This window comes from Carcharhinus amblyrhynchos, unplaced genomic scaffold, assembly GCF_965287045.1.
Source record: "Carcharhinus amblyrhynchos unplaced genomic scaffold, sCarAmb.v2.hapA scaffold_39, whole genome shotgun sequence".
NCBI lineage: Eukaryota > Metazoa > Chordata > Chondrichthyes > Carcharhiniformes > Carcharhinidae > Carcharhinus > Carcharhinus amblyrhynchos.
This window is the reverse complement of record NW_027649780.1, coordinates 8,274,055-8,302,045: the sequence shown is the minus strand read 5'-3', so window position 1 is coordinate 8,302,045 and position 27,991 is coordinate 8,274,055. Positions and strand designations below refer to the sequence as shown.

The window sequence follows — 27,991 nt, the reverse complement described above, 5'->3', positions numbered from 1 at the left end:
CATTGATGTGCAGGTTAGCTGGATTGGTCATGCTGAATTGCCTCTTAGTGCCCCAAAGTGTGTAGGTTAGGGGAAGTAACGGGATAAATCTGTGGGGTTATAGGCATAGGACCTGGGTGGGAAGTTTTGTCGGAGATTCAGTGCAAGAGTCCAGACCACTTGGCTGAGTGCATCAATTGAATCCAGCAGTTTTCATGGTCAATTTTTCCGAGTGCAGGCCCCACATGTTACCAGATTCATTCAGCTCATTTTCACAACCTGCCTTTGTGTTTTTGTAGGTTCTCTCTCAATCCTTTTTTCCTATTTCAAATCAATTTCACAGGGATTTGCAATTGGGAAACTGAAACCAAACATCACACCAGGGGCTGATAAAGTCGACCAATTTATCGTAACCTGAATATTGTCATATTTTGAATATGGAAGGAAAAAGCACCGTTCACAGTGGAGAGAAACCATACTCGTGTTCTGTGTGTGGACAAGGATTCAACGGATCATCTGGCCTGTCAAAACATAAATGCAGTCTTGATGGGAAGAAGCCATGGAAATGTGGGGAATGTGGGAAGAGATTCAATTACCCATCCCAGCTGGAAACTCATCAGCATGGTCACACTGGGGAGAGGCCATTCACCTGCTCTAACTGTGGGAAGGGATTCACTAAGTCATCCACCCTGCTGACACACCAACGCACACACACTGGGCAGAGGCCATTCACCTGCTCTATGTGTGGGATGGGATTCACTCAGTCATCCACGCTGTTGACACACCAGCGAATTCACACTGGGGAGAGACCTTTCACCTGCACTGAGTGTGGACAGGGATTCACTCATCAATCCACTTTGCTGACACACCAGCGAGTTCACACTAGGCAGAGACCGTTCACCTGCTCTGAGTGTGGGAAAGGATTTATTAATTTATCCAACCTGATGACACACCAAAGAAATCACACTGATGGGAGACGATTTAAATGTCTAGACTGTGGGAAATGTTATAAAACCTCTCAGGAACTGATGTACCATCAACAAGTTCACACTGACGAAAGACCATTCAGATGCTCTCACTGCGGAACTGGCTTCAAGCGATCATCTCACCTCACCGTTCACCAGCGCACTCACACAGGAGATAGACCATTCATCTGCTCTGAGTGTGGGGAGGGATTCACCCAATCATACACTCTGCTGAGACACCAGCGAGTTCACACTGGAGAGAGACCGTTCACCTGCTCTAGGTGTGGGAAGAGATTCACTCAATCATCAGCACTGCTAAGATACCAGCGAGTTCACACTGGGGAGAGGCTGTTCATCTGCAATGATTGTGGGAAGCGATTCACTCAGTCATCCAACCTGCTGACGCACCAGCGAGTTCACACCAGGGAGAGACCATTCAGGTGTTCTGAGTGTGGGAAGGGATTTACTCAGACATCCAACCTGCTGAGACACCAGCGAGTTCACAATTAACTCTAGAGATTAGATTCTGTTGTTGATCAGATTGAGAACTGAGCTATGTCCATTAGGTCTGTTTCTGCTGATGTTAATCAACTTCAGGTCAGTTATAGAGACTAATATTCTGGACAAAAATCAAATATTTATCTTTGATTTAAACATGCTGTGTCAAAACCTTTAAACATTTCTAATACAAATTAGTTCCTTTTGAAGGACTCTCCCTTTCTCTTGTCTCCTCTGTCTTCATCTCCAGCAACAAAGTGTGACGAGCTCATGGAGTTTTTTTTGTCACTAATATTGAGACAATCTGATCAGCTGCCTCTGCTGCTTCCCTCCCTTCCTCTGGCCTCTGGGCCAGACTGTCTGTATCCAAGCTCTGAATCACATCTTTTTCCAGTTTCTCTCCTATCTCCTGTCAGACTCTTTCATTGCTCATCTTGTCCACGAGACCTGCTTTCAACTCCCTTTACCCTTTTCCCACTAAACCACTGATAATCCAACTTCTCTGCATTACCTGATATTGTTAATGGACCTGTCTTTTCTGATACTCTCCATCTCACCTGTAATTCAACCTCATCATCCATCCTCAGAAAAAAAGAACTCTTAACCGCACTGTTGTTACAAACTACTGTCCCAACTCCAATCTCCCTTTCCTCTCCAAAGTCTTTGAACTTTGTATCTCCTAAGAACTTTTCCTTGGCCCTTCCCATTTCCCATGCTGTCATTGGGTGACATCATCCATTAGTTTGGAGGAAGATTGTAAAGTGTATCTTTTTGAGAGCGGAGTTTGGAAACACTCGTGTCACAGTAATTTCAGGGGAAATTTGAGGTGAAATCCACAGAGGATCGATTGAGTTGCATCTGCCACTTAATTTCAGAGTGGGAGTTGTCTGATTACAGTCAACCTGGGGGTTTAAAAGGACAATGTATTTACTGAGAATATTATAGCATAAGAAACTTTCTACCTGTGTTATCCTTGAAATCTGTACATTTGTGAATGTAAGTGGGAGTGAAGAAGTCTTGTATTATGGTCAAACTCTTTGTGTTTAATAAATATTTTATTGTTAAAATCTAATTGGCAGCCCTGTGACTCCCTTCCTCTATGTTTTCTAAACAAAATAAAAGTTATGGTTTTTTGAGCCAGGATTCCATTCTGGAATCATCCTGTCCAGTTATAACATCAACTGGGATTGTAACACTCACCATCTTGACTTTGAAATATATTGCTGTTCCTTTGCTGTCAGTGGGTCATAATCCTGGAACTCCCTCCCTAACAGCACAATGGTGTACCTACACCACAGGGATTGCAGCAGTTCTAGAAGGCAGTTCACCACCAGCTTCCCTAGGCCAATTAGGGATGGGCAATAAATGCTGGCCTGGCCAATGATGCCTATATTTTATTATTCAAGACAGGCTGTGGGCTTTGACCTCTGTAAATGAATAAAAAATAAGGTAACATCTGTTTTTAGCCTATTGAATTTCAATGACAGCGTTGCCTTCTCCTTTGTTATTATGTCCTGGGCCCATTACACCATTGTGCTTGAAGGATGAGAACCAGCCTGACTCCACTGTGTGTTATCTCTGACACAGTTATCAATGATGTGGATATGCCGGCGTTGGACTGGGGTAAACACAGTAAAAAGTCTGACAACACCAGGTTTTAGTCCAACTGATTTATTTGATAGTAAACTCACTAGCTTTCGAGGGGATTCCCTCTTCTTCAGGTGAATGGAGAGTCTGTGCTTTATATGCTCTGTCTGAGGCCAGAACTCTCCATTCACCGGAAGAAGTGGGAATCCCCTCGAAAGCTAGTGAGTTTACTATCAAATAAATCGGTTGGACGAAAACCTGGTGTTGTCAGACTTTTTACAGTTATCAATCCCCAAGCTGCTACAGACATCTTTCTTTCCTCAAACAAACACTCCATTCTCACAGTTTGTGGCCAGTTCTCCTGCACAATTTAATTCATTTTGCAGACATTGCTAATTCCAGCAAGGCTGCGACTTGACTACAATGACCAGCATGCTTTGCACATTGAACCCACAATGCAGTTCAGTGCAGTTTTTCAGACATCCTCAGTCTGGGTTCTTCTATCACCCTCGATGTTCCAAGTTACAACCATGAGCGACTCCACACACAGCATTACACCACAATTCATCTACACTGAATATAAAAGAAATAAGGCAAGTTACAACTGATTGGGGCACATGGTGGCACAGTGGTTACCACTGCTATTTCACATTGCAGGGACCCGGGTTCGATTCCTGGCTTGGGTTACTGTCTGTGTGGAATTTGCACATTCTCCCCATGTCTGCGTGGGTTTCCTCTGAGTGCTCCGGTTTCCTCCCACAGTCCAAAGCTGTGCAGATTGCATGGATTGGCCATGCTAAATTACTCCTTATTATCAGGGGGACTAACTATTGTAAATGCATGGGGTTATGGGGATAGGGCCTGAGTGGGATTGTGGTCAGATTGTGGGAGACTCGATGGGCCAAATGGCCGCCTCCTACACTGTAGGATTCTATGATTGCATATTTAAATAATACATTGATTTTCAGTAAGGCCATTGTGTTAAAAGCAGGTTGTTATGCTGAAGCTTTATAAAGCAGTGTTTAAACCACAATGTGAGTATTGTGTTTATATCCAGTCAGCACACTTCAGGAAGGATGGGAGAAGTGCAGAGGAGACTTATCAGAATGGTTCCAGCAATGAGGAATTTTAACTCCAAGGTCAGATTTGAGAAGCTGAAGTTGTTCGATTTGGAACGATGCAGGTGGAGGGGAGATCTGATAGAGGTGAACACCATTATGACAGGTTTGATTTGATTTATTATTATCACATGTATTAACAAGCAGTGAGAAGTATTGTTTCTTGTGTGCTATACATACAAAGCATACCATTCATAGGGAAGGAAACGAGAAAGTGCAGAATGTAATGTTACAGTCATAGGTAGTGTGTGGAGAAAGATCAACTTAATGCAAGGGAAGTCCATTCAAGAGTCTGACAGCAGCAGGAAAGAAGTTGTTCTTGAGTTGGTTGGTACATGATCTCAGACTTTTGTAGCTTTTTCCCGATGGAAGAAGGTGAAAGAGAGAATGTCTGGGACTCGTGGGGTCCTTAACTATGCTGGCTGCTTTGCCAAGGCAGCAGGAAGTGTAGTCAGAGTCAATGGATTGGAGGCTGGTTTGCGCGATGGATTTCATGACTTTTGTAGTTCCTTGTGGTCTTGGTCAGAGCAGGAGCCATACCAAGCTCTGGTACAACCAGAAAAAATGCTTTCTGTAAAAGTTGGTGAGAGTCGTAGCTGACATGCCAAATTTCCTTAGTCTTCCAAGAAAATAGAGGCATTGGTGGACTTCCTTAACTAAGTCAATTACTAGGGGGCATAGGTTTAATGTGCAAGGGGCAAGGCTTAAAGATGTACGAGGCAGATTTTTTACACAGAGAGTAGTGGGTGCCTGGAACTCATTACCAGGGGAGGTCGTGGATGCGGATACGGTAGTGACATCTAAGGGCATCTTGACAAGTATATGAATACGATGGGAAGAGAGGGATATGGTCTCTGGAAGGGTAGGGGGGGCATTAGTTTAGTCATTCAGTGCAGGCTTGAACGGCCGAAGGGCCTGCTCCTGTGCTGTAATTTTCTTTGTTCTATAGTGCTGGCATGGGGGTACCAGGACAGATTGTTGGTGATCTGGACACTTAGAAAATTGAAGCTCTCGACCCTTTCTACTTTCTCCCCATTGATGTAGATAGGGGCATGTTCTCCTTTATGCTTCCTGAAGTTGATGACAATCACCTTTGTTTTGGTGACATTGAAGGAGAGATTATTGTCACCACACCAGTTCACCAGATTCTCTGTCTCATTCCTCTACTCTGTCCCGTCATTGTACAAGACCCAACCCACTATGGTGGTGTCGTCAGCAAACTTGAAAATCAAATTGGAGGGAATTGAACAATCATAGGCGTACAAGGAGTATAGAAGGGGGCTGAGAACACAGCCTTGTGGGTTTAGATCAAGTGAAGAAGGAAATTGATCAGAATCTACAGAGACTGGGTTATGGGGAGAAAGCGGGAAAGTGGAACTGATCCACTTCAGATCAGCCATGATCTTATTGAATGGCGGGGCAGGCTCGAAGGGCTAGATGGCCTACTCCTGCTCCTATTTCTTATGTTCTTATGACTGCTGGAGGCAAGGCTGTTGATAAATGTAACCTTTAATTGCACATTGTTCGAACTATGCACAAACCCATGCTGACTCTATCTGACTGCACGGAGATTATCTATGTGTCCTATCCCCAGCTCCTTAATACCAGAATGAACATGATTCAGTTCTGCATGGGGTTGTTTATTTATTACTAACTTCAATAATAGATAGATAGATAAATAAATGAACATGATTCAGTTCTCTATGGGCTTAGCAGCAACAGCAGAATCCAACCCCTGCAGTGACTTGTGAACTCGCTGGTGTCTCAGCAGATTGGCTGACCGAGCAAATCTCTTCCCACATACGGAGCAGGTGAACGATCTCTCTCCTGTGTGAACCTGCTGGTGTCTCAGCAAGTGGGATGACTGAGTGAAGCTTTTCCCACACATGGAGCAGGTGAACGATCTCTCTCCAGTGTGAATTTGCTGGTGTCTCAGCAGGTCCTTAGTGCTTTTAAAACTCTTCTCACACTCTGAACATTTAAAAGGTCTCTGATCAGTGTGGACCAGTTGATGTGCAATGAGCTGGGGTGGCTGAGTGAATCCCTTCCCACACGTGGAGCAAGTGAAGGGTTTCTCCCCAGTGTGAATTCGCTCGTGTATCAGAAGGTGGGCTGAATCAGTGAATCCCTTCCCACACACACAGCAAATGAATGGTTTCTCCCCGGTGTGAACTCGCTGGTGTCTCAGACGGTGGGATGAATGGGTGAATCCCATCCCACACACCGAGCAGGTGAACGGTTTCTCCCCGGTGTGAACTCGCTGGTGTGTCACCAAATCCGGTTTACTTTTAAAGCTCTTCTCACAGTCAGAACACTGAAATGGTCTCTTATCAGAGTGAACTCGCTGGTGTGTTTGCAGCTGGGATAAACGCCCGAATCTCCTCTCGCACACGGAGCAGGTGAATGGCTTCTCCCCAGTGTGAGTGCGCTGATGGACTTGTAAATCATTTTTACTTTTAAATCTCTTCTCACAGTCAGAACATTGAAACGGTCTCTGTTCAGTATGAACAAGTTGGTGTGTCTGAAGGTGGGCTGACTGAGTGAATCCCTTCCGACACACTGAGCAGGTGAACGGTCTCACCACCATGTGAGTGCGCTGGTGTCTCAGCAGGTCCTTTGTGCTTTTAAAACTTTTTTCACAATCAGAACACTGAAACGGTCTCTGATTGGAGTGAACCTGCTGGTGAATTAGGAGGCTTGATAAAGCATGACATCCCTTCCCACATTCGAGGCAGGTGAATGGCCTCTCGCCAGTGTGAACTCGCCGGTGTGTATAGAGGCTGGATGAGTAAGCAAATCCTTTCCCGCACTCAGAGCAGGTGAATGGCCTCTCTCCAGTGTGAATGCGGCGATGAATATCCAATTCGGATGGGTAATTGAATCCCTTCTCACAGTCTCCACATTTCAATGGTTTCTCCATGGTGTGGGTATCCTCCAGGTTGGATAATGAATTGAAGCTTTGTTTATACAGAATTTGTTTTGGGTCACTATTCACTGAGAATGACGTGGGGGTTTTTTTCCAGACTGTTTAAACCTGTTTCCACATTCAGTACATCAGAAACCCTCAGGTGTGTGTGTCTCAGTGCTTTTTCAGTCACACTAATGTTTGAAAGCTTTTCCCGCACACAGAACAAACATTCCTCCTTCTGTAGACAAAGGTTGATGATATTCAGCTTCTGATGAATCAAATCACTGAAATAGATCTTGTTGTGAAGTTTGGTTTGAGGTTCAAAGCTTTAAATCTTGCTTCATAATACTCTGTAAAAACAGTTTACAAAAACCATTATTCTCAGTCCAGGATAGAAATTCTGAACAGACAATTTCAGTTTCTCTGGAACACGTTTTTTTCTCTCTTGTGTCCCAAATCTGTCAATCCCCATCCTACACACTCTCCCTCCTACTTGGGCTGAAATCCAAACCCATCTCACCATTTCTTTCTTCCACTCCCAGTTTTCTCTCTCCCTCTCCTCTGTCTGGTTTTTCACCTGACGAAGGGACTAATCCCGAAAGCTTGTGAGTCTATTATCAAATAAATCGGTTGGACTAAAACCTGGTGTTGTCAGACTTTTTACTGTGTTTACGCCAGTCCAACGCCGGCATACCCACATCATGGGTTCAGTTCTCCAGCTCCTGTCTGCAGACTGACAATAAAACCAATGGGTCTTATTGGGGGTGTTGGGGCCTCCAGCGGGTATTTGTGAATCCTCCATGCCCACCTCCCAGGGTTTCCTTCCTTCCCAGAGATCAGAGTCCTCATTGATTTGAGGCCAAAGTGTAACCTCTTATTTATTGTCCCCCTCCCCCATCCTCTGATGTGAACCATCCTCCAGTGGCTGAGCCAGGATGGGGCCGTTAACCTGGGTCTGTTCCCGGGAGGGAGAAGCCCCGCAGCTGCAAACCAGGGAGCTGACAATGATTCTGAAGGGTTTGCGGATCCACAAAGTGTTTCCAGACCCTCCCAGCCACCGCCTAACGCTGACTCCGCTTCTCCGGGACAAACAAGCACCAAGGACAGCAATTACACTGCGCATGCTCCACATCACAATGCCCGGGCACTGATTGACGGTGGCTCTGGACCAATGGGAAGAGGGGCCGGGGCTGGAGGACCGAGCGGGAAGGGGGCTGGTCCTCCAACCAATCGGAGTGAATGAGGGGCGGAGCTGGAGGACCGAACGCGAGCAGCTGGTCCTCCAACCAATCGGAGTGAATGAGGGGCGGAGCTGGAGGACCAACACTCCCATGAAACCCGGTGGATGTGGAGTGAACATTTCAGGAGGAGCCTGGAGCCGGCGGCTGGACTTCGGAAAGGTCCCATCCTGGTCTGGGAGCTGGAGCATGCGCGGTGCCTGCGGCAGACGGTGAAGAGCTCGAGCGAGCGGGTTTTAAATGGAGATTTTTACAAAGACCGAGTGCGGATCCAGAGCCCGAAATAAAACCAGAAACATAAATTGAGTTGGCAGGTGGGTGGTGAGGCTTTATAAACACCCGATGTCGGACTCAATTTGTGAAACAAGTTCCTCGGGCCTTCCGAAGGCTTCAGGCCCGAGTTAACATCCGCCATCTTTATAGGGAGCCACGTACTGCAAAGCGCATGCGCATCCGCCATATTTGTCGAGGTAAATTGGAATAACGCATGCGCAGCCACCGTACTTACTGAGGGTGAAACCAAATGAATAACCCATAGAGGACAAAAAAAAATCAGATTGATTTCATAACAAACTCTGTGTTGTAAAACTGGAATTTAGGGTTATAGGCAACAACAGCTTCTATTTATAAAGTACCATTAATATCAGTGTGGTTAACACTGCTGCCTCACAGCTCCAGGGACTCATGTTCGATTCCAGCTTTGGGTCACTGTGCGAAGTTGGCATGTTATCTCTGTGACTGTGTGGGTTTCCACTGGATGCCCTGGTTTCCTCCCACCATAAAAAGATGTGACGCTTAGGGGAATTGGCTATCCTATATTGCCCCTTCGTGTACAAAGATGTGCAGGTAAGGGGGATTAGTGGTGTAAAAACATGGGTTACGGGTATAGATCAGGGGTAAAATATTCAGAGAGTCAGTGCAGACTTGATGAGCCAAATGGTTTCCTTCTGCACTGTAAGAATTCTCTGAGAAGTTATCCTTCTGCGCTGAAGATCTAGTCACGAATGGTGGAGTGATTAAAATAGGGAATGTGTAGGAAGCCAGAATCAGAGCAGTGCTGGAGGTGATTCCAGAGATAGGTAGGAACTGGCTTTGGAGTGATTTTTACAAATTAGTTGTAAGGATGCATGAAAAATACAGATTTCATTTGGCTCTGATAGAATCCTACAGTGCAGAAGGAGGCCATTGGGCCCATCGTGTGTGCACTGACACAATCCCACCCAGGCCCTATTCCCATTACCCCGTGCATTTACCCTAGCTAGCCCCCAACACTAAGGAGTAATTTAGCATAGCCAATTCAGTTAACCCATACATGTTTTGGACTGTGGGAGAAAATTGGAGCATCCAGAGGAAATCCATGCAGACATGGGGAGAACTTGCAAATTTCACACAGACAGTGACCCAAGCTGAGAATCAAACTCAGGTCCCTGGTACTGTGAGGCAGCAGTGCTAATCACTGTGCCCCATGCCGCATTCAGCTCAGGGAGGAGGGAGAGTGTGTGGGACATAGATTTAATGTTTTGGGGAACAGCAGAAAAGTTGTTCCTTAGAAATTAGACTTGTCTGATCAGAATTTCTATCCTGGACTGACAGTAGTTTTGTAAACTCCTTTTGCAGGATATTTGAAGGGGAAGATTTACAGTCAGCAAAATGGAATCAAGTTCCACACCAAGATTGAACAGTCGCTCAATTCACCAGCACCTGAACACTATCAGCCTTTGAATGTGAAGTACGGGAAAAGATTTCAAACACCAGTGTGACCGGAAGAGCACCAAGACACACACATCCGAGTGGGTTTTCCAGTGAACTGACTGTGGAAAGAGCTTTAACCAGTTATACAGCCTGAAAAAATGTCACACCATTCACAGCAGTGAATCTGTGCATGTATTTGTGTGGACGAGGCTTCAACTAATCGCCTGATATGGAGAGACATGATGATACTGACACTGTAGAGAAACCGTGGATATGTGGGGACTGTGGGAAAGCATTCACTTGCCCATCCAAACTGGAAACTCATCGACGCACCCATACTGGGGAGAGACCCTTCACCTGCCCCGTGTGTTGGAAGGAATTTACTCAATCATCCTGCCTAATATTACACCAGCGAGTTCACACTGGAGAGAGACCATACACTTGCTCTGTTTGTGGGAAGAGATTCGTCCAGATGTATAACCTACAATTACACCGGAGAGTTCACACGGGGGAGAGGCCATTCACCTGCTCTGTGTGCGGGAAGCGATTCATTAATTCATCCAACCTTGTGACACACCAGCGAGTTCACACTGAGGAGAGGCCGTTCAGCTGCACTGACTGTGGAAAGAGCTTCAGACATTCATCCAGCCTCAAAGCACATCAGCGACTTCACACTGGGGAGAGACCATTCACCTGCTCAGAGTGTGGGAAGGGATTCACCACCTCCTCCCACCTGGTGACACACCAGCGACTTCACGAGTGAGTGCAGGGAGTGGATTCTGCTGTAGCTGCTGCTGTTAATCAGATCCAGGAATAAGCCACATTCATTCTGAAATTTGAGGTTTGTTTCTGCCGAATAATCCCTGTAGGTGGGCTGTTGGTTAATATTCTCAAGCTAGAGCTGATTGTGTTCTTGGGGTTGCAGTTTCCCTTTAAGAACTGCTGTCTGTGATCTTTCCCCATCATTTAGGAATTCTCATCACATTCTTTACAGTACAAAAAGAGGTCGTTCAGCCCATCACATCTGCACTGGCTCACTGAAAGAGCCTAATCCCACTGCCCTGCCATAACCCCTGTAACCTTGCACATTCTTTCTTTCCACATAACAATCCAATTCTCTTTTGAGTACCTTGATCAAACCTGCCTTCACCGCCCTCACAGGAAGTTTATTCCAGACTCCGACCACCCACTACCCCTCTACTGTGGCTACGTTCGCGGACAGGTGTCCCTGGAGAAGAAGCATGCAGTGTCCAGAGGCATCGTTGACGCACCCACGCCCGTTGAGCACCACAGGTGCTGGGGTGCATTATTGACCCGAATAATGACATTTTAATTTGACGTTTTCAAGTTTGCTTTGTACTTTGATTTTGTTTGGGCTGTTCCCCCTCCTCCTGGGGAGCTGTCCCTTTTACTTTGTCCTGATTTACCTTGAGTTTGGTTATTTGGTTTGACCTTAAAAGAAGCCAACATCCACTAGGTGAAAATAATTTTCCTCACATCACTTTGATTCTGTTTTCCCCATTAACGTAGATCTTTGCCCTCTAGTTCTTGATGTTCTCTTGGTGGGAACATTTTCTCACTCTTTCACTTGCCCAACTCCTCAGGATCTTGAATACCTCGCTCAATCTCTTCTTGACCATCTTTGTTCAGACAATTAACATTTATTTCTTCTGATGTTAATAATCTGTATCTGGGCGGGAGTTTAATATCTTGGTGTCTGTTAAATACATCAGCTTTGTTTCAAACACATGGTGTGTCAAATCCTTGATTTCTGCAGGATAAGAGATTAATTGATGTCCTGTTCTTTTCTCCTTTCTAACTCTAGATTATTTCAGTTTCAGACCTTCAGTTACACTCATTTTTAAAATTTGATTTATTATTGTCACATGTGAAAAGTATTGTTTCTTATGGACAAGTCTGAGCTCCCTATACCTTTCAGAGTGTCTGTCCCAGCCTTGAGATCCAGGGACGTTTTCAGTATTTAAAAACAGAAAGTAGTGAAAATTATAGTCCGTAGTTTTCCAAGTGTCAGTTGGTTGTGTCTCAGATTATTGGCTTTTCCTCGCTGTAATGAGTAATGTTAAGCTGATTGTTCTGTAATTGCTGTGTTTTTGAACAGGGATGTAACATTTACATTCTCTGTCCTTTGTCACCATTACTCTACAAGGAGGATTGGAAGATTGTGGCCAGAACCTCCACAAGTTCCATGTGAAGGACAGTCCGTGTCAGTGTGCAGCAGTCCCTCAATGTCAGACTAGAGTGTCAGCCGAGATAATGTACTCAGCTTGATGAGTATTTCCTGTTTATTGATGTGGATCATTCAGAAACAATGGACTCTGATGATGTCATCCAGTCCTGCTGCAATGATGTCATAGAGACTATTACATCACGGTGGAACCTTAGTGATGAAAACAGTTTTGTTCCAGATGGGAGGTGATGGTCAATGGTATTATCTCTAGACTATTAATCCATAAACTCAGCTAATGTTCTGGGGACTGGGTTCAAATCCCACCATAGCAAGTGGTGTAATTTGAGAAAGAACAAGCAAATAGAAAATTACAGCACAGGAACAGGCCCTTTGGCCCTCCAAGCCTGCACTGACCATGCTGCCCGTCTGAACTAAAAACCCGTCTGGGGACCATATCCCTCTATTCCCATCTCATTCATGCATTTGTCCAGGCACCCCTTAAGTCACTATCATATCTGCTTCCACTAACTCCCGGCATTGAGTTCCAGGCATCTACTACCCCCTGTAAAAAAAAACTTGCCTCATACATCTAATTCAATAAAAATAATTGAATCCAATAAAAAAAAATCAGAATTAAGAATCTACTGCTGACCATGAAACCATTGTCAATTGTCAGGAAAAAAAACATTTGGTTCAGTAAAGTAAAACGTAAAGTTTATTTATTAGTCACAGGTAAGCTTACATTAACAGTGCGGTGAAGTTACTGTGAAATTCCCCTAGTCGCCACACTCCAGCATTTGTTCAAGTCAACGCACCTAACCAGCATGTCTTTCAGATTGTGGGAGGAAACTGCAGTACCCGGAGGAAACCCACACAGAAAACACACAAACTCCACACAGGCAGTGACCCAAGCCGGGAATCGAACCCAAGTCCCTGGCGCCATGAGGCAAGTGTTAACCACTGTGACACCCCACGAATGTCCTTTCGGGGAAGGAAATCTGCTGTCCTTACCTGTCTGGCCTACAAGTGACTCCAGAGCCATAGCAATGTGATTGACTGTCAACTCCCCTCTGAAATGGCCTAGTAAGCCACTCAGTTCAATGGCAACTAGGGATGGCAATAAATGCTGGCTATGCAGTGACGCCCATGTCCCACGAATGCATAAAAAATCCCCACAGTTTAAATTCACACAGCCATTCTGTCTCCTTTTGTAATTACCACTCACTTCACCAGTTTAAAAAAAATCAGAATGTACCCACAGAAAATATTTTAATTTCTCAGGTTTTCTTGACATATCAGTAGAAATGGATGTCAATGAACATAATTCATTCCTGGATGTGATTTATAGTAAAATCCAGTCACTGATTATTTGTGAACTCGCTGGTGACTCATCAGGGTGGATGAGCGAGTGAATCTCTTCCCACACACGAAGCAGATGAATGGTCTCTCCCCAGTGTGAATTCACTGGTGTCTCTGCAGGGTGGCTGACTGAGTAAATCCTTTCTCACACTGCAAACAAATGAATGGCTTCTCCCCAGTGTGAGTCCGCTGGTGTGCAGTCAGTTGACATAATTGCCTAAACCCAGTCCCGCAGTGAGAGCACCTGAACGGTCTCTCGTTGGAATGCAATTAACAGTAGCAATAACAGCAGAATCACACTCCTGTGATCACTGGTGAGTTCGCTGGTGTCTCACCAAGTTGTGTGACTGGGTGAATCTCTTTCCACACATTGAACAAGTGAACGGCTTCTCCTCACTGTGAACTTGTTGATGTCTCAGCAGAATGGATGACCGGGTGAATCCTTTCCCACACTCAGTGCAGGTGAACGGTCTCTCCCCAGAGTGATTTCGCTGGTGTGCGAGCAGAAGTTTTCTGCTTTTAAAGCTCTTCTCACAGTCAGAACATTTGAATGGTCTCTCATTTGTGTGAACAAGTTGGTGTGAAGTAAGAGAGGATAAACAAGTGAATCCCTTCCTGCACACAGGGCAGGTGAACGGCCTCTCCCCAGTGTGAATTCGCTGGTGTACAGTGAGGTCACCTGATCGCCTGAAGCCAGTCCCACAGTGAGAACACGTGAATGGTCTCTCATCAGAGTGAACACATTGATGGTGACGCAGTTCCTCAGAACTTTTATAGCCCTTGCCGCAGTCTGGGCATTTAAACAGTCTCTCTTCACTGTGAACTTGTTGGTGTTTCTGCAGGTTGGATGATCGGTTAAATCCCTTCCCACATTCAGAGCAGGTGAACGGCCTCTCTCCAGTGTGAATGCGCTCATGTGCCACAAGGTGAAATGATGTCCTGAACCCCTTCTGGCAGTGGGAGCAGCTGAATGGTGTGGAACCGGTGTGAATGTACTGATGCTCCCGCAGTGTGCGTGGAGTTTTAAAACTCTTTCCACACTCAGAGCATTTAAATTCTCGCTTGTCGGTGTGAACTCGCTGGTGTCTCTGCAAGGCAGAGAAATCTGTGAATCCCTTCCCACACATGGAGCAGGTGAATGGCCTCTCCCCTGTGTGAATGTGCCGATGTATCAGCAGGGCCGATGAATGAGTAAATCCTTTTCCGCATTCGGAGCAGGTGAACTGCCTCTCCCTGCTGTGAATGCGCTGGTGTATCAACAGGCCAGCTGACTGTGTGAATCCCTTCCCACACACAGGGCAACTAAAAGGTCTCTCTCCAGTGTGAATGCGTCGGTGATTTTCCAGGTCAACTGGGTAATTGAATCCTTTCCCACAGTCTCCACATTTATACGGTCTCTCCCTGATGTGACTGCGCTTGTGTCTTGACAAGCCAGACGATCGTTTGAAGCCTTGTCCACACACACAGCACATGTACGGTTTCTCCCCACTGTAAACGGTACTTTTTTCTTCCATGTTCGAAGGCTAATGATATTTAGATCCTGATGAATTGAGGCACTCTGTAAGATTTTGATGTGATCCTTGATTTACAATTGTCTATAATTCCTTACCTTCTAATCCTGTGAAAAATGATGTGAAAACAGAAAGAAGGAAACATGAGAGACAAGCCATAAATACACAAAGGCAAGATGTGAGATTGAGCTGAATGAATCTGATAAATTGTGGGATTGGGAATCAGAAAAGGGATAATGAAAACTGCTGGATTGTCATAAAGCTTCAAACTATTCACCAGTGCACTGAGGGAAAGGAACCCTTCATCCCTTCAGAGCCCACAACAAGAATCCAGCCTTCATGCGTGAAGAGGGAGAGGTCAGAAAGGAAGGTGATGGAAAGAGATTTTATACATCAGCAACTCAACAAGGATTTTGGCAGAATTTCCCAAATCCACAGTCTTTCCCACCTGGAAGTACCACAGCAGCTGAGACATGGGAAAATCACGCAACTCCTTTACTTGGACAAATATCACTATTCCTTCAATGTGACTGGGTTAAAATCCTAATACTGTTGCATTGTGGGAGCACCTTTACCACATGGACTGCAGAGGTTTAAGAAAAAGGCCAACTATACAATCACAAAGGATAACTGGTGATTGGTAACATATCACTGTCAGTGCAGGATAGTAATTCAGGACAGTAATCGGGGCCTTGTGAGTAACGTCCACATCCTAAGAAGTTTTATTTTTTGCAAATCTATACAAAACCTGCAATAAGAGAAAACACACGACCACTACAATCTAAAAGGACAGTGGACAGGCGGGAAAACCACCATTTGGAAGTCCCCCTCCAAGCTACTCACTATCCTGATTTGGAAATATGTTGTCATTCTTTCACTGGCATTGGATCAAAATCCTGGAATTCCCTCCCTAACTGCATTGTGGGTGTACTGACCACATGGACTGCAATGATTCAAGAAGGCAGCTCACCAACACCTTTTCAAGGGCAATTAGGGATGGGAAATAAGTGCTGGTCTAATCCAATGACACCCATCTCCATTGAATGATTTTGAGAAATGACCCGGAATATCGATGAGAATACGATTCTGATAATTACTAAGTGAAATACTTCACTCCGTCACATCACTTTCTGAGTTTACATTTGACTGGAGCTCTTGGATTCCGCTGTTAATTGCTACTGCTTTTGGAACACTTTTGGGCATTTGCAATTCTCCACCTCTTCCACTCCCCTTCTTTCTGATGGATAATGAAGATCTGTGCACATAGATTTCTGTATAACTTGGTTCCTCCTTTGACTAATTTATAGAAACCGCCCCCGTTCCCCAATCTACACGCAATAGTAAAAACATAATGAGCTCCTAATAATGACTTTCAATGGCAGAGCACTGACCCAGCATTCCCCGCGGTGCTGAATGTCCCCTATTCACACCAGAGGCCGGCACCGCACAGGCGCATTACTCCTCTATTGGAGCATGCGCACTGTCAGTAATGGCGATGGGGGTGAGTCTCTGCTTTTGCCTCTTTGCAGCGGGGAAGGGAGAGAAAACTCTGAGGGAGCGGACTCTGAATAAGGAGAGTTTCTAAATACCTGGCGAGTGCCTCAAAGTCCGATTAAGACTCTGCCGCTCCCGCGTTTGCAGCTCCGGATGTTTTCCCCTCCGAGGCCCAAGTCCAGGATGACGGCCGCCATCTTGGTTCAACGAGGAGCGCATGCGCCGGGATATTCTTGACGCAACTATATAGGGCGGGCCTAAGGTTATTCTCTTCCCACCGGGTCCTAGTGTCCGGTACAACCACAATTGGATTGGTGACTAATGTTTAAAAATGGCTATTCCCTGTATTAAAGTTCCTGCCCCCTTGCACTAACCCCTTGGTTCCCCATTACTAGAATTTTTCTTTTGTCTTCTACCACGAAGACAGATAGATGCAAAGTATTTATTGCATTTCTCTGCCATTTCCTTGTTCACAGTAAAAAGTCTGACAACACTTTGTCAGGTGACGAAGAGACGAACCCCGAAAGCTTGTGAGTTTACTATCAAATAAATCGGTTGGACTTAAACCTGGTGTCGTCAGACTTTTTACTGTGTTTACCCCAGTCCAACGCCGGCATATCCACATCATTTCCTTGTTCCCCATTATATTTTCCCTTTCATCTGCCTCTCATTGACAATATTTACTTTCACTCACTTCTCCCTATTCACATACATACAGAAACATTTAAAAATCTACTTTGTAAACTTTTACTGGTCTACACCTAAAAAGGGAATTGAGCTCAGAAGTGATTTTAAAACAGTTTATTAAGAAGCAACATTTAAAACAAGATGCATCAGTTAAACAGACAGGAAAAGTACCTGACCTGTGAGAGAGGTTTACAGATCCCAGAGGACAAGCAGACGGCTGAAGTGAATGTTGATGTCCATAGCTGGTACCTATGGAAGGTTCACTTCAATGAGCCTGATTGGGGAGAAACCAGTCAATTTGAAACCTCCTTGCTCTTGAGGGCCTATTTTCACCTTTACATGTAGTTAGTTAGCATAAGAGCCAATGGTGTCGGGGTTAAAAATGTCTTGTTTCAGAGCTTGTGTTAGACACAGGTCCTTAACAGGGAGAGAGGCTTGTCCCGTGTTTGTCAGCTGGCAAGCTTTCTTCCGGAGAGGGATGGCTTTTTCTATAATATTCCATCAGTATCCAAAGATTTTATAAGGCTATTAGATGGTGATTTCTTACAATCTGTTACTTGGATTCAACATATCGCCATTCCTGTGCTGGCACTGCAGGGGCTGGGGTGCGTTATTGACCCTAATAATCACATTTCAATTTGATGTTTTTAAGTTTCCTTTGTACTTTGATTTTGTTCGGGCTGTGCCCCTTCCTTTTGGGGAGCTGCCCCTTTTACTTTCTCCTGATTTAACTTGAATTTGTTTATGTGGTTTGACCTTAAAAGATGCCATTCTTGTGCTGAGGGAATTTCTGTTCCAGATGGGATGGGTGACATTTGGAGACTTTTGATTCTCCACCAGTTCCCATTCCCCTTCTTTCTGATGGACAGTGGCAGTGTCACTGTGTGTAATGTGCAAGTGAGTAAGAATTCTCAGCAAGGATTAATCAACACTTTCTAATTGGAGATGTTCATCAGTGCAACCTCTCATATACTGAACAGCGGAATTCGGGCCAAGATCAGTAGGGCGACACGGTAACACAGTGGTTCGCACTGCTGCCTCATAGCGCCAGGGCCTGAGTTCAATTCTCGACTTGGGTCACTGTCTGCGTGGACTCTGCATGTTCTCCCTGTGTCTGCTTGGGTTTCCTCTGGGTGCTCCGGTTTCCTCACACATTCGAAAGATGTGCTGGTTAGGTGCATTGGCCATGGTAAATTCTCCCTCAATGTACCCAAACAGGTGACTAGGATGGCGACTGGGGGACTTTCACAGTAACTTCATTGCAGTGTTAATGTAAGCCTACTTGTGATACTAATAAAGAAACTTAACTTAAACAATTTGAGATTGAAGTAAAAGTTCTAAATCTTGTTGTCAACTCATTTCTGATGGACAGCGGTAACTGCAACCCCAGGAGCACAATCACCTCTTGATCCAGAATATTAACCTCCAGCCCAGTTACTGGCTGTATTAACATCATGATGTGGGTATGCCGGCGTTGGACTGGCGTAAACACAGTAAAAAGTCTGACAACACCAGGTTTTAGTCCAACCTATTTATTTGATAGTATTCTCACAAGCTTTCGAGGGGACAGCCTCTTCGTCAGAACTCTCCATTCACCTGACGAAGAGGCTGTCCCCTCGAAAGCTTGTGAGAATATTATCAAATAAATAGGTTGGACTAAAACCTGGTGTTGTCAGACTTTTTACTGTATTAACATCAGCAGAAACAAACTCCTGCTGTCAGAATGAAAGGACCTGGTTGTCATTAACAGCAGCATCTAATCCCTGCCGTCACTTGTGAACTCGCTGGTGTTTCAGTAATTGAGATGAATCAATGAATCCCTTCCCACACTCGGAGCAGGAGAACGGCCTCTCCCCAGTGTGAACTCGTTCATGTCTCAGCAGTTGGCATGAATCAGTGAATCCCTTCCCACACATGGAGCAGGTGAATGGCTTCTCCCCGGTGTGAGCTCGCTGGTGTACAGTGAGACTGCCTGAGTGTCTGAAGCTCCTTCCACAGTCAGTGCAGCTGAATGGTTTCTCCCCAGTGTGAACTCGCTGGTGTTTCAGCAGAGTGGATGAAAGCTTAAAGCTCATTCCACAGTCAGTGCAGCTGAATGGTTTCTCCCCAGAGTGAACTCGCTGGTGTGCCACTAGGTTCGAGGAATTAATGAATCCCTTCCCACACACGGAGCAGGTGAATGGCCTCTCCCCACTGTGAACCCGCCAGTGTAGTGCTAGATTGTATGACTGAATGAATCTTTTCCCACACACAGAGCAGCTGAACGGCCTTTCCCCAGTGTGAACACGCTGATGTAATGCCAGGTTGGATGACTGAGTGAAATCCTTCCCACATATGGAGCAGGTGAAGGGTCTCTCCCCAGTGTGAGTGCGTCGATGAGTTTCCAGTTTGGATGGGCAAGTGAATGCTTTCCCACAGTCTCCACATATCCACGGTTTCTCTGTGGTATCAGTGTCATCATGTCTCTCCATGCTGATAATCAGATGAAGCCTTGTCGACACACACAACACATGTCCATTTCTCCTCACTGAATGGTGATGTTTTTTCAGGCTGTGTAACTGGTTTAAGCTCTTTCCACAGTCCGTTCACTGGAACACTCTCACTTGGGTGTGCGTGTGTCTCGGTGCTTTTCCAGTCACACTGATGTTTGAAATCTATTCCCACAGACAAAACAAACAAACATTTCTCCTTCCACATTCCAAGTACGATGATATCCAGGTCCTCAGAATTGAGTGATTCTGTCAGATCTTGATGTGATATTTAGTTTCAGATTCCCATCTGCAATCCTCAACTTCTAATAGCTGTAAAAACAGTCAATAAAAGTCACCACTGACAGTCCAGGATAGAAATTCTGAACGGACAATTCTAGTTTCTCTGCAATTTTTTCCTCTTGAACCCCCAGAGTTGCAGATCCCCATCCCACACACTCTCCCTTAAAGTTTGTTTATTAGTCACAAGTAAGACTTACATTAACACTGCAATGAAATTCCCCTCATCGCCAGCACCTGTTTGGGTCAATGTACCTAACTCACACGTCTTTCCAACTGTAGGAGGAAACTGGAGCATCCGGAGGAAACCCATGCAGACACAGGGAGAACATGCAAACTCCACACAGTGACCCGAGCTGGGAATCAAACCCAGGACCCTGGCACTGTGAGGAAGCAGTGCTAACCAATGTGCTACCGTGCCACCCCTACTATAAATGTACTGGGATGATTTAAGAACATAAGAAATAGGAGCAGGAGTAGGCCATCTAGCCCTTCGAGCCTGCCCCGCCATTCAATAAGATCATGGCTGATCTGTTGTGGCTCAGTTCCACTTTCCCGCCCTCTCCCCATAACCCTTAATCCCCTCTCTTATCAAGAACCCATCAACCCACTTCTTAAAAATATTTAGCGAGGCAGCCTCCACCACTTCAACGGGCAGAGAATTCCAGAGATTCACCACCCTTTGAGTGAAGAAGTTCCTCCTCAACTCCGTTCTAAACCGCCTCCCCTTTATCTTGAGGCTGTGCCCCCTAGTCCTACTGTCTTTTTTGAGCAGGAAGAGTCTCTCCACCTCTATCCTATCCATCCCATTCATCATCTTATACGTCTCAATGAGATCTCCCCTCATTCTTCTAAACTCTAACGAGTACAAGCCTAGTTTATTCAGCCTCTCCTCATAGCTCAATCCCCTCAACTCCGGTATCAGCCTAGTAAACCTCCTCTGCACTCCCTCCAGGGCCAAAATATCCTTGCGCAGGTGCGGCGCCCAAAACTGCACACAGTACTCCAGCTGCGGCCTCACCAATGCCCTATACAGCTGCAGCAAGACCTCCCTACTTTTATATTCAATCCCCCTCGCTATGAAGGCCAGCATCCCATTCACCTTCCTGACCACCTGCTGCACCTGCAAGCTGGGTTTTTGCGACTCATGCACAAGGACCCCGAGGTCCCTCTGCACCGTCGCCTGCTGCAGTTTTTCGCCACGTAAGTAATAGTCCTTCCTACCATTCTTCCTACCAAAGTGGACCACCTCACACTTGCCAACATTAAATTCCATTTGCCATTTCCTGGCCCATTCGCCCAGCCTATCTAGATCCTTCTGCAGACTCTCCACACCCTCCGCACAATTTGCCTTTCCGGGTGTTTATGAAGCCTCACCGCCCGGATCCATTTATGTTTCCGGTTTGATTTCGGGCTCTGGATTCGCGCCATTCAAAATTTCCATTTAAAACCCGCTGGTTCCAGCTCCTCACCGCCTGCGGATCCACAAAGTGTTTCCAAATCCTCCAGTGGCTGAGCCAGGATGGGGCCGTTAACCTGGGCCTGTTCCCGGGAGGGAGGGAGGGAGAAGCCCCGCAGCTGCAAACCAGGGAGCTGACAATGATTCTGAAGGGTTTGCGGATCCACAAAGTGTTTCCAGACCCTCCCAGCCACCGCCTAACGCTGACTCCGCTTCTCCGGGACAAACAAGCGCCAAGGACAGCAATGACACTGCGCATGTTCCACATCACAATGCCCGGGGGCTGATTGACGGCAGGTCCGGACCAATAGGAAGAGGAGGCGGGGCTGGAGGACCGAGCGGGAGTGGCTGGTCCTCCAACCAATCGGAGCGAATGAGGGGCGGGACTGGAGACCAACACTCAGAAGAAACCCGGTGAGTGCGGAGCAAACATTGCAGCAGCGGAGGGGGAGGCGCTGGAACCGGCGGCTGGATATTGGGGAGGGTCTGGAAACACTTTGTGGATCCGCAAACCCTTCAGAATCATTGTCAGCTCCCTGGTTTGCAGCTGCGGGGCTTCTCCCTCCCTCCCGGGAACAGGCCCAGGTTAACGGCCCCATCCTGGCTCAGCCACTGGAGGATGGTTCACTTCAGAGGATGGGGGAGGGGACAATAAATAAGAGGTTACACTTTGGCCTCAAATCAATGAGGACTCTGATCTCTGGGAAGGAAGGAAACCCTGGGAGGTGGGCGGGGAGGATTCACAAACACCCGCTGGAGGCCCCAACATCCCCAATAAGACCCATTGGTTTTATTGTCAGTCTGCAGACAGGAGCTGGAGAACTGAACCCAGACAGAGGAGAGGGAGAAAACTGGGAGTGGAGGAAAGTGAATTGTCTGTTCAGCGTTTCTATTGTGGGCTGATTTTTAAAGCTGTTTTTACACATGGTTACAAGTTGACGATTTACACACAGAAAACTCAACTCCAAGAGAAATATTTGTCCCCCTGTAATTTATATTCTGCATTGGTTGTGATGTCTTTTGTAAACACAGATTACAGCTTTCAGGAAAGATTAAATGGATTGAAGTTTTTGCCTTTACAGCAGTGACCTGCTTTAAAATTATCAGTGCCTTGGACAGGGGAAATGTGGAAAGAATGCTTCCATTTGTGACAGAGTCTAAAAGGAGGATCAATCAATAAACAAAGACTCATAAATACTAGATAGTTACTAATAAATCCAAGAAGGTAATAAGGATAAATTTCTTCACTCACAGGTTTAGAAGTACCAGAGAAATGAGTTGAGGAAATTGCTGAGATTGTTTCAAAAGGAAACAGGAGAAACACACAAGAGGAATAGAAAAATCAACTGAAAGGCTGTGATGAGGTACATGGGACAGGAGAAGATGTGTCAAGTATAAAGAATTAAACTGAATGGTTTGTTTGTGTCTTGTATATTCAAAGTAATTCAATGTAAACTCCTTTTCCAGAATATCTGCAGACGGGCGATTCAAACCAAACGTCTCGAGATCTGATAGTGTCACACAATTCTTCAGGATCTGAATATCAGGCCAATGAATGTGGAAGGAGAAATGTTTGTCTATTTTGTCTTTGGGAAATTATTCAACATCATTGTGACTGGAAAAGCCCTGAGACACAGACATCTGTTATTTTTCCACAGCCGGAACAGAACTTTAACCAGTTACACAGTGTGAAAAAAACCACATTTACATCAGCTAGACACCGTACTCATGTTCTTTGTGTGAACCTGGTTTCAACTGATTGTATAACCTGGAGAGACATGAGGACACCTGCACCATGTGAACAAGGAGCAGCAATAGGCCATTCGGCCCCACAGGCCAGTTCCACCATTTAATAACATCATGGCTAATCTGATAGTGAGCTCAAATCTGCATTCTGCCTACGCCCGATAGCCTGTCAATAATCATGGAGAAACCCTGGAAATGTGCGGACTGTGGGATAGGATTCAATTACCCATCTGAATTGGAAACCCATCGACGTATTCACACTGGGGAGAGACCATTCACCTGCTGTGTGTGTGGGAAGGGATTCACTCAGTCATCCAGCCTGTACACACACCAGCATGTCCATACTGGTGAGAGGCCATTCACCTGTCTTCAATGTGGGAAGGGATTTAATGCCTTATCAAACCTCCGGACTCACCACCAGGTTCACTCTGATCAGAGACCATTTAAATGTTCTGATTGTGAGAAGAGCTTTAAAAGCAGAAAGGATTTACTGGTTCACCAACGCACTCACACTGGGGAGAGGCCGTTCATCTGTGACATGTGTGGGAAGGGATTCACTCAGTCGTCCCACCTCCTGACACACCAAAGTGTTCACACTGATCAGAGACCATTTAAATGTTCTGATTGTGAGAAGAACTTTAAAAGTAAAAAGGATTTACTGATTCATCAACGCACTCACACTGGGGAGAGGCCATTCATCTGCCCCGTGTGTGGGAAGGGATTCACATGTTCATCGCAGCTCCTGAAACACCGATTTGTTCACACTGATCAGAGACCTATCAATTGTTCTGAATGTGAGAAAACATTTAAAAGCAAAAAGGATCTTCTGAAACACCAGCAAACTCACACGGGGGAGAGGCCATTCACCTGCTCTCTCTGTGGGAAGGGATTCACTCGATTAGCCCACCTTCTGAGACACCGTCGAATTCACACTGGGGAGAGGCCATTCACCTGCCCTGTGTGTTGTCAGGAATTCATTGACACATCCGACCTTCTGATACACCAGCGAGTTCACACTGGAGAGAGACCTCACACTTGCCTCCTGTGCGGCAAGAGATTCACTCAGTCATCCCACCTGACTACACACCAACTTGTTCACACTGATCAGAGACCTTTTGAATGTTCTGATTGTGAGAAGAGATTTAAAAGTAAACAGAATCTGCTGAAACACCAGCGAGTTCACACTGGGGAAAGGCCGTTCAACTGTTCCATGTGTGGGAAGGGATTCGCTCAGTCAAACAACCTGCTGAAACACCAGCAAGTTCACAGGCGACAGCAGGGGTTGGATTCTGCTGTTATTGCTGCTGTTAATCACATCCAGGACTGAATAGTGTCTGGTTACCAATGAGGTTCCACAGTTTTGTGGTATATATCAATGACTTAGACTTAAATGTAAGGGTCATGATTCAGTTTGCAGATGATACAACTATTGTATTTGTGTTTAACAATCCAGAAGAAAGCCGTGGACTGCAGGAAGATATCAGTGGGCTGGTCAGATGGGCAGAAAAATGGCTCATGGAATTCGATCTGGAACGGTGAGAGAGAATGAATTTGGGACATTAGACAAGACAAGGGAATGAACAATAAAGGGGATGATGCTGAGAATTATAGAGGATCAGAGAGAACCTGGAGTCAACATCCAGGCATCTGTGAAGGAGGCTGGACAGGTAGATCATAAGACCATCAGATATAGGAGCAGAATTAGGCCATTCAGCCCATTGAGTCTGCTCTGCCGTTCAATCAAGGCTGATAATTTTCTCCATCAGGTGGTCAAGAAGACATTTGGCCAAAGACTAGTTTATAAGACGAGGGAGATTATGCTCAAATTGAAGCAGAGCGGGAATAAATGGATCCTTTTTAGAGTGGCAAGCAGCGACTAGTGGGTACGGCAGGGTTCAGTGCTGTAACCCCAACTGTCCGTAATATACATTAATAGTTTGGATGAAGAAATTGAATGCAATATCTCCAGTCTTCAGACGACACTAAGCTGGGTGGCAGTGTGTGCTGTGAGGAGGATTCTAAGAGGCTACAGGGTGGCTTGAACAGGCTGAGTGGGCAAATGCAATATAATGTGGATAAATGTGAGGTTATCAAGTTTGGTGGCAAAAACAGGAAGAAAGATTATTATCTGAATGGTGGCAGTTTAGGAAAAGAGGAAGTGCAGTGTGAGCTGGGTGTCATGGTGGGACAGTTGCTGAAGGTTGGCATGCAGGTACAGCAGGCAGTGAGGAAAGCAAATGGTATACTGGCCTTCATAGCAAGAGGATTTGAGTATTGGAGTAAAGATGTTTTGCTGCAGTTGTACAGGGCCTTGGGGAAGCCACACCTTGAGTATTGTGTGCAGTTTTGGTCTCCTAGTCTGAGGAAGGGCATTCTTGCTATTGAGGGAGTCCAGTGAAGATTCACCGGACTGATTCCTGGAATGGCAGGACTGACAAATAGAGAGACTGGATCAACTGGACTTATACTCACTAAATTTAGAAGAATGAGAGGGGTTCTCACAGAAACAGATAAAATCCTGATGGCACTGGACAGGCTATATGCAGGAAGAATGTTCCTGAATTTGGGGAAGTCCAGAACTAGGAGTCACAGTTGAAGAATAAGGGGTAAGCAATTCGGGACTGAGATAAGAAAGAACTTCTTCACTCAGAGTTGTGAACCTGTGGAATTCTTCACCACAGAAAACTCAGGGACCAGTTCGTTAGATATATTCAAAAGGGAGCTGGACGTGGCCCTTATGGCTAAAGGGATCAAGGGGTCTGGAGAGAAATGGGAGTGCGATACTGAAAGTGCGCGATCAGCCGTGATAATGAATGGTGGAGCAGGCTCAAAGGGCTGATTGGCCTACTCCTCCACCTATTCTCTATGTTTCTATATTTAGAAAATGATTCTTAGACGTCATAGGAGGAGGCCATTTGGCCCATTGAATCTACACTGACAACAATCCCACCCAGGCTCTAGACCTGTAACCCCACATATTTACCCTCTAACTTATGCATCAGGGCAATTTAGCATGTTCAGTCCACCTGACCCGCACATCTTTGGGCTGTGGGAGGAAACTGGAAGAAATCTATACAGATACAAGGAGAACCTGTAAACTCCACACAGACAGTGACCCAAGCCGGGAACCGAATCCGGGTCTCTGGAGCTGTGAGACAGCACTCCTAACTACTTACCCATCCCTAACTGCCCTCCCAGCATCGGAGGAAACCCATGCAGATACGGAGAGAACGGGCAGTCACCCAAGACTGGATTTGAACCGGATCCCTGGCACTCTGAGGTAGCAGCGCTAACCACTGTCCCACAGCTCTCTGTGTGGAGTTTGCATGTTCTCCCTGTGTCTGTGTGGGTTTGCCTAGTGTGCTCCAATTTCCTCCCACATTCCAAAGATGTGCAGATTAGGGGGATTGGCCATGCAAATTACCTGTTAGTGTATGGGTTAGGGGAATTAATGCAGTAAATACATGGGGTTAGGGTTCAGCCTACATAAGAGTCTGTAAGACTCAATGGGCTGAATGGCCTCTTTCTCCACTGCAGTGATTTTATAAGAAAGATTATTTAATATCTTCAAACCTGATTCAGCATTCCTCCTCTTCACAGCACATGAATTTTTCTTTAAGATCAATTGTTTCTTTATAGTCTGTGTTGTTCTGAATGATGACAGTATTAACCTTATCCCAAACCTGCCCTAACCTTCCTGTTGGTTCATTTATTGAAGCAAAGGTGTATTGTTTTAATGGTGACAATCCCTGTCTGCTCGGTTATTCCTTTAACTCAGCCCTACAATTGCTGTGAATTGCTCTCTCATGTTCTCACATCTCAGTGACAAATGTTGATGTGTTTGTTCCACACCCACAGGATTCCATCTGTTTAAAGCCACAAACAGAAAGGTCCAGTTTTTCTCCTGGAGTTTGACACAAACCAGCTTTCACAATGAAGGCAGCACTGCTGCCTCACATCGCCAAGGACCCAGATTCCATTCCCAGCTTGGGTCACTGTCTGCATGGAGTTTGTACATTCTGCCCATGTCTGTGTGGGTTTCCTCCAGGTGCTCCAGTTCCCTCCCAGTCTAAAAGATGTGCTGATTAGGTGCATTGACCCAAACAGGTGCTGGACTGTGGCGTCTAGGGAAATTTTACAGTCACTTCATTGCAGTGTTAATGTAAGCCTACTTGTGACCAATAAATAAACTTTACTTTGATGCAGAGTTTCAGCCAATGAGGGCGATCCGGGCTCAGCCCCGCTCCTTATTTACTCCAATTGGTTGGAGGACCAGCCGCTCCCGCTCGGTCCTCCAGCCCTGCCCCCTCTTCCTATTGGTCCTGAGCTGCCATCAATCATTCCACAGGCATTGTGATGTGGAGCATGCGCAGTGCCAATACTGGAGTGATGTTGTTGGAGGGAAATTCACAGTGAGTCAGATTCAGAAACTGGACATAAGCGGGGAGGAATGGGGCCAGTATTTGGGTTTGAAAGGCTAAATAAACAGCCTGTGTAGGCTGGGAATCCAGAATTGGCAGCTACAGATCCCTTGTTTGCATTGTATGGCCGCAGTTGCATTTCTATAGCAACTTTCAGAACCACAGGATCTCCAAAAGCATTTTACAGCCAATGAAATATATTTGAAGTGTAATCTCTATTTAAGAAATGATAGGTAGCCCTGGGTAATCAGATTTTAGTTTAAAACATCAATCACTTTCATATTCTATTCACTGTTACTGGTAACAAGGTCAAGGAAGCCAATTTGATCATGTGGCTTCTTGTAGTCTTTCCACATTCTGTAGCTTCTCTTTA

General features: G+C 45.7%; 4 protein-coding genes across 4 annotated transcripts; 1 reads left to right on the top strand and 3 right to left on the bottom strand.

Moving 5' to 3' along the window:
• Nucleotides 1–59: 59 nt before the first annotated feature.
• On the top strand, nucleotides 60–27,991 carry LOC145363603 (uncharacterized). The gene is given in 3 exon segments (XM_080218786.1): nucleotides 60–1,472; nucleotides 10,248–10,746; nucleotides 23,332–27,991. Coding segments are annotated over 3 exon segments (2,748 nt in total). The 5' UTR covers nucleotides 60–416; the 3' UTR covers nucleotides 24,525–27,991.
• On the bottom strand, nucleotides 5,661–7,067 carry LOC145363495 (uncharacterized). Its single transcript, XM_080218692.1, has 2 exons — nucleotides 6,788–7,067; nucleotides 5,661–6,706 (listed from the first exon to the last, which is right to left on the bottom strand). Exons 1-2 carry the CDS (start codon nucleotides 7,065–7,067, stop codon nucleotides 5,841–5,843), a joined length of 1,146 nt encoding a protein of 381 aa, XP_080074818.1. The 3' UTR covers nucleotides 5,661–5,840.
• On the bottom strand, nucleotides 12,749–18,664 carry LOC145363649 (uncharacterized). The gene is made up of 2 exons (XM_080218848.1): nucleotides 17,401–18,664; nucleotides 12,749–15,150 (listed from the first exon to the last, which is right to left on the bottom strand). Exon 2 carries the CDS (start codon nucleotides 15,044–15,046, stop codon nucleotides 13,841–13,843), a length of 1,206 nt encoding a protein of 401 aa, XP_080074974.1. The 5' UTR covers nucleotides 15,047–15,150; nucleotides 17,401–18,664; the 3' UTR covers nucleotides 12,749–13,840.
• Nucleotides 18,978–21,456, bottom strand: LOC145363724 (uncharacterized). The gene is made up of 2 exons (XM_080218962.1): nucleotides 21,370–21,456; nucleotides 18,978–20,025 (listed from the first exon to the last, which is right to left on the bottom strand). Exon 2 carries the CDS (start codon nucleotides 19,693–19,695, stop codon nucleotides 18,994–18,996), a length of 702 nt encoding a protein of 233 aa, XP_080075088.1. The 5' UTR covers nucleotides 19,696–20,025; nucleotides 21,370–21,456; the 3' UTR covers nucleotides 18,978–18,993.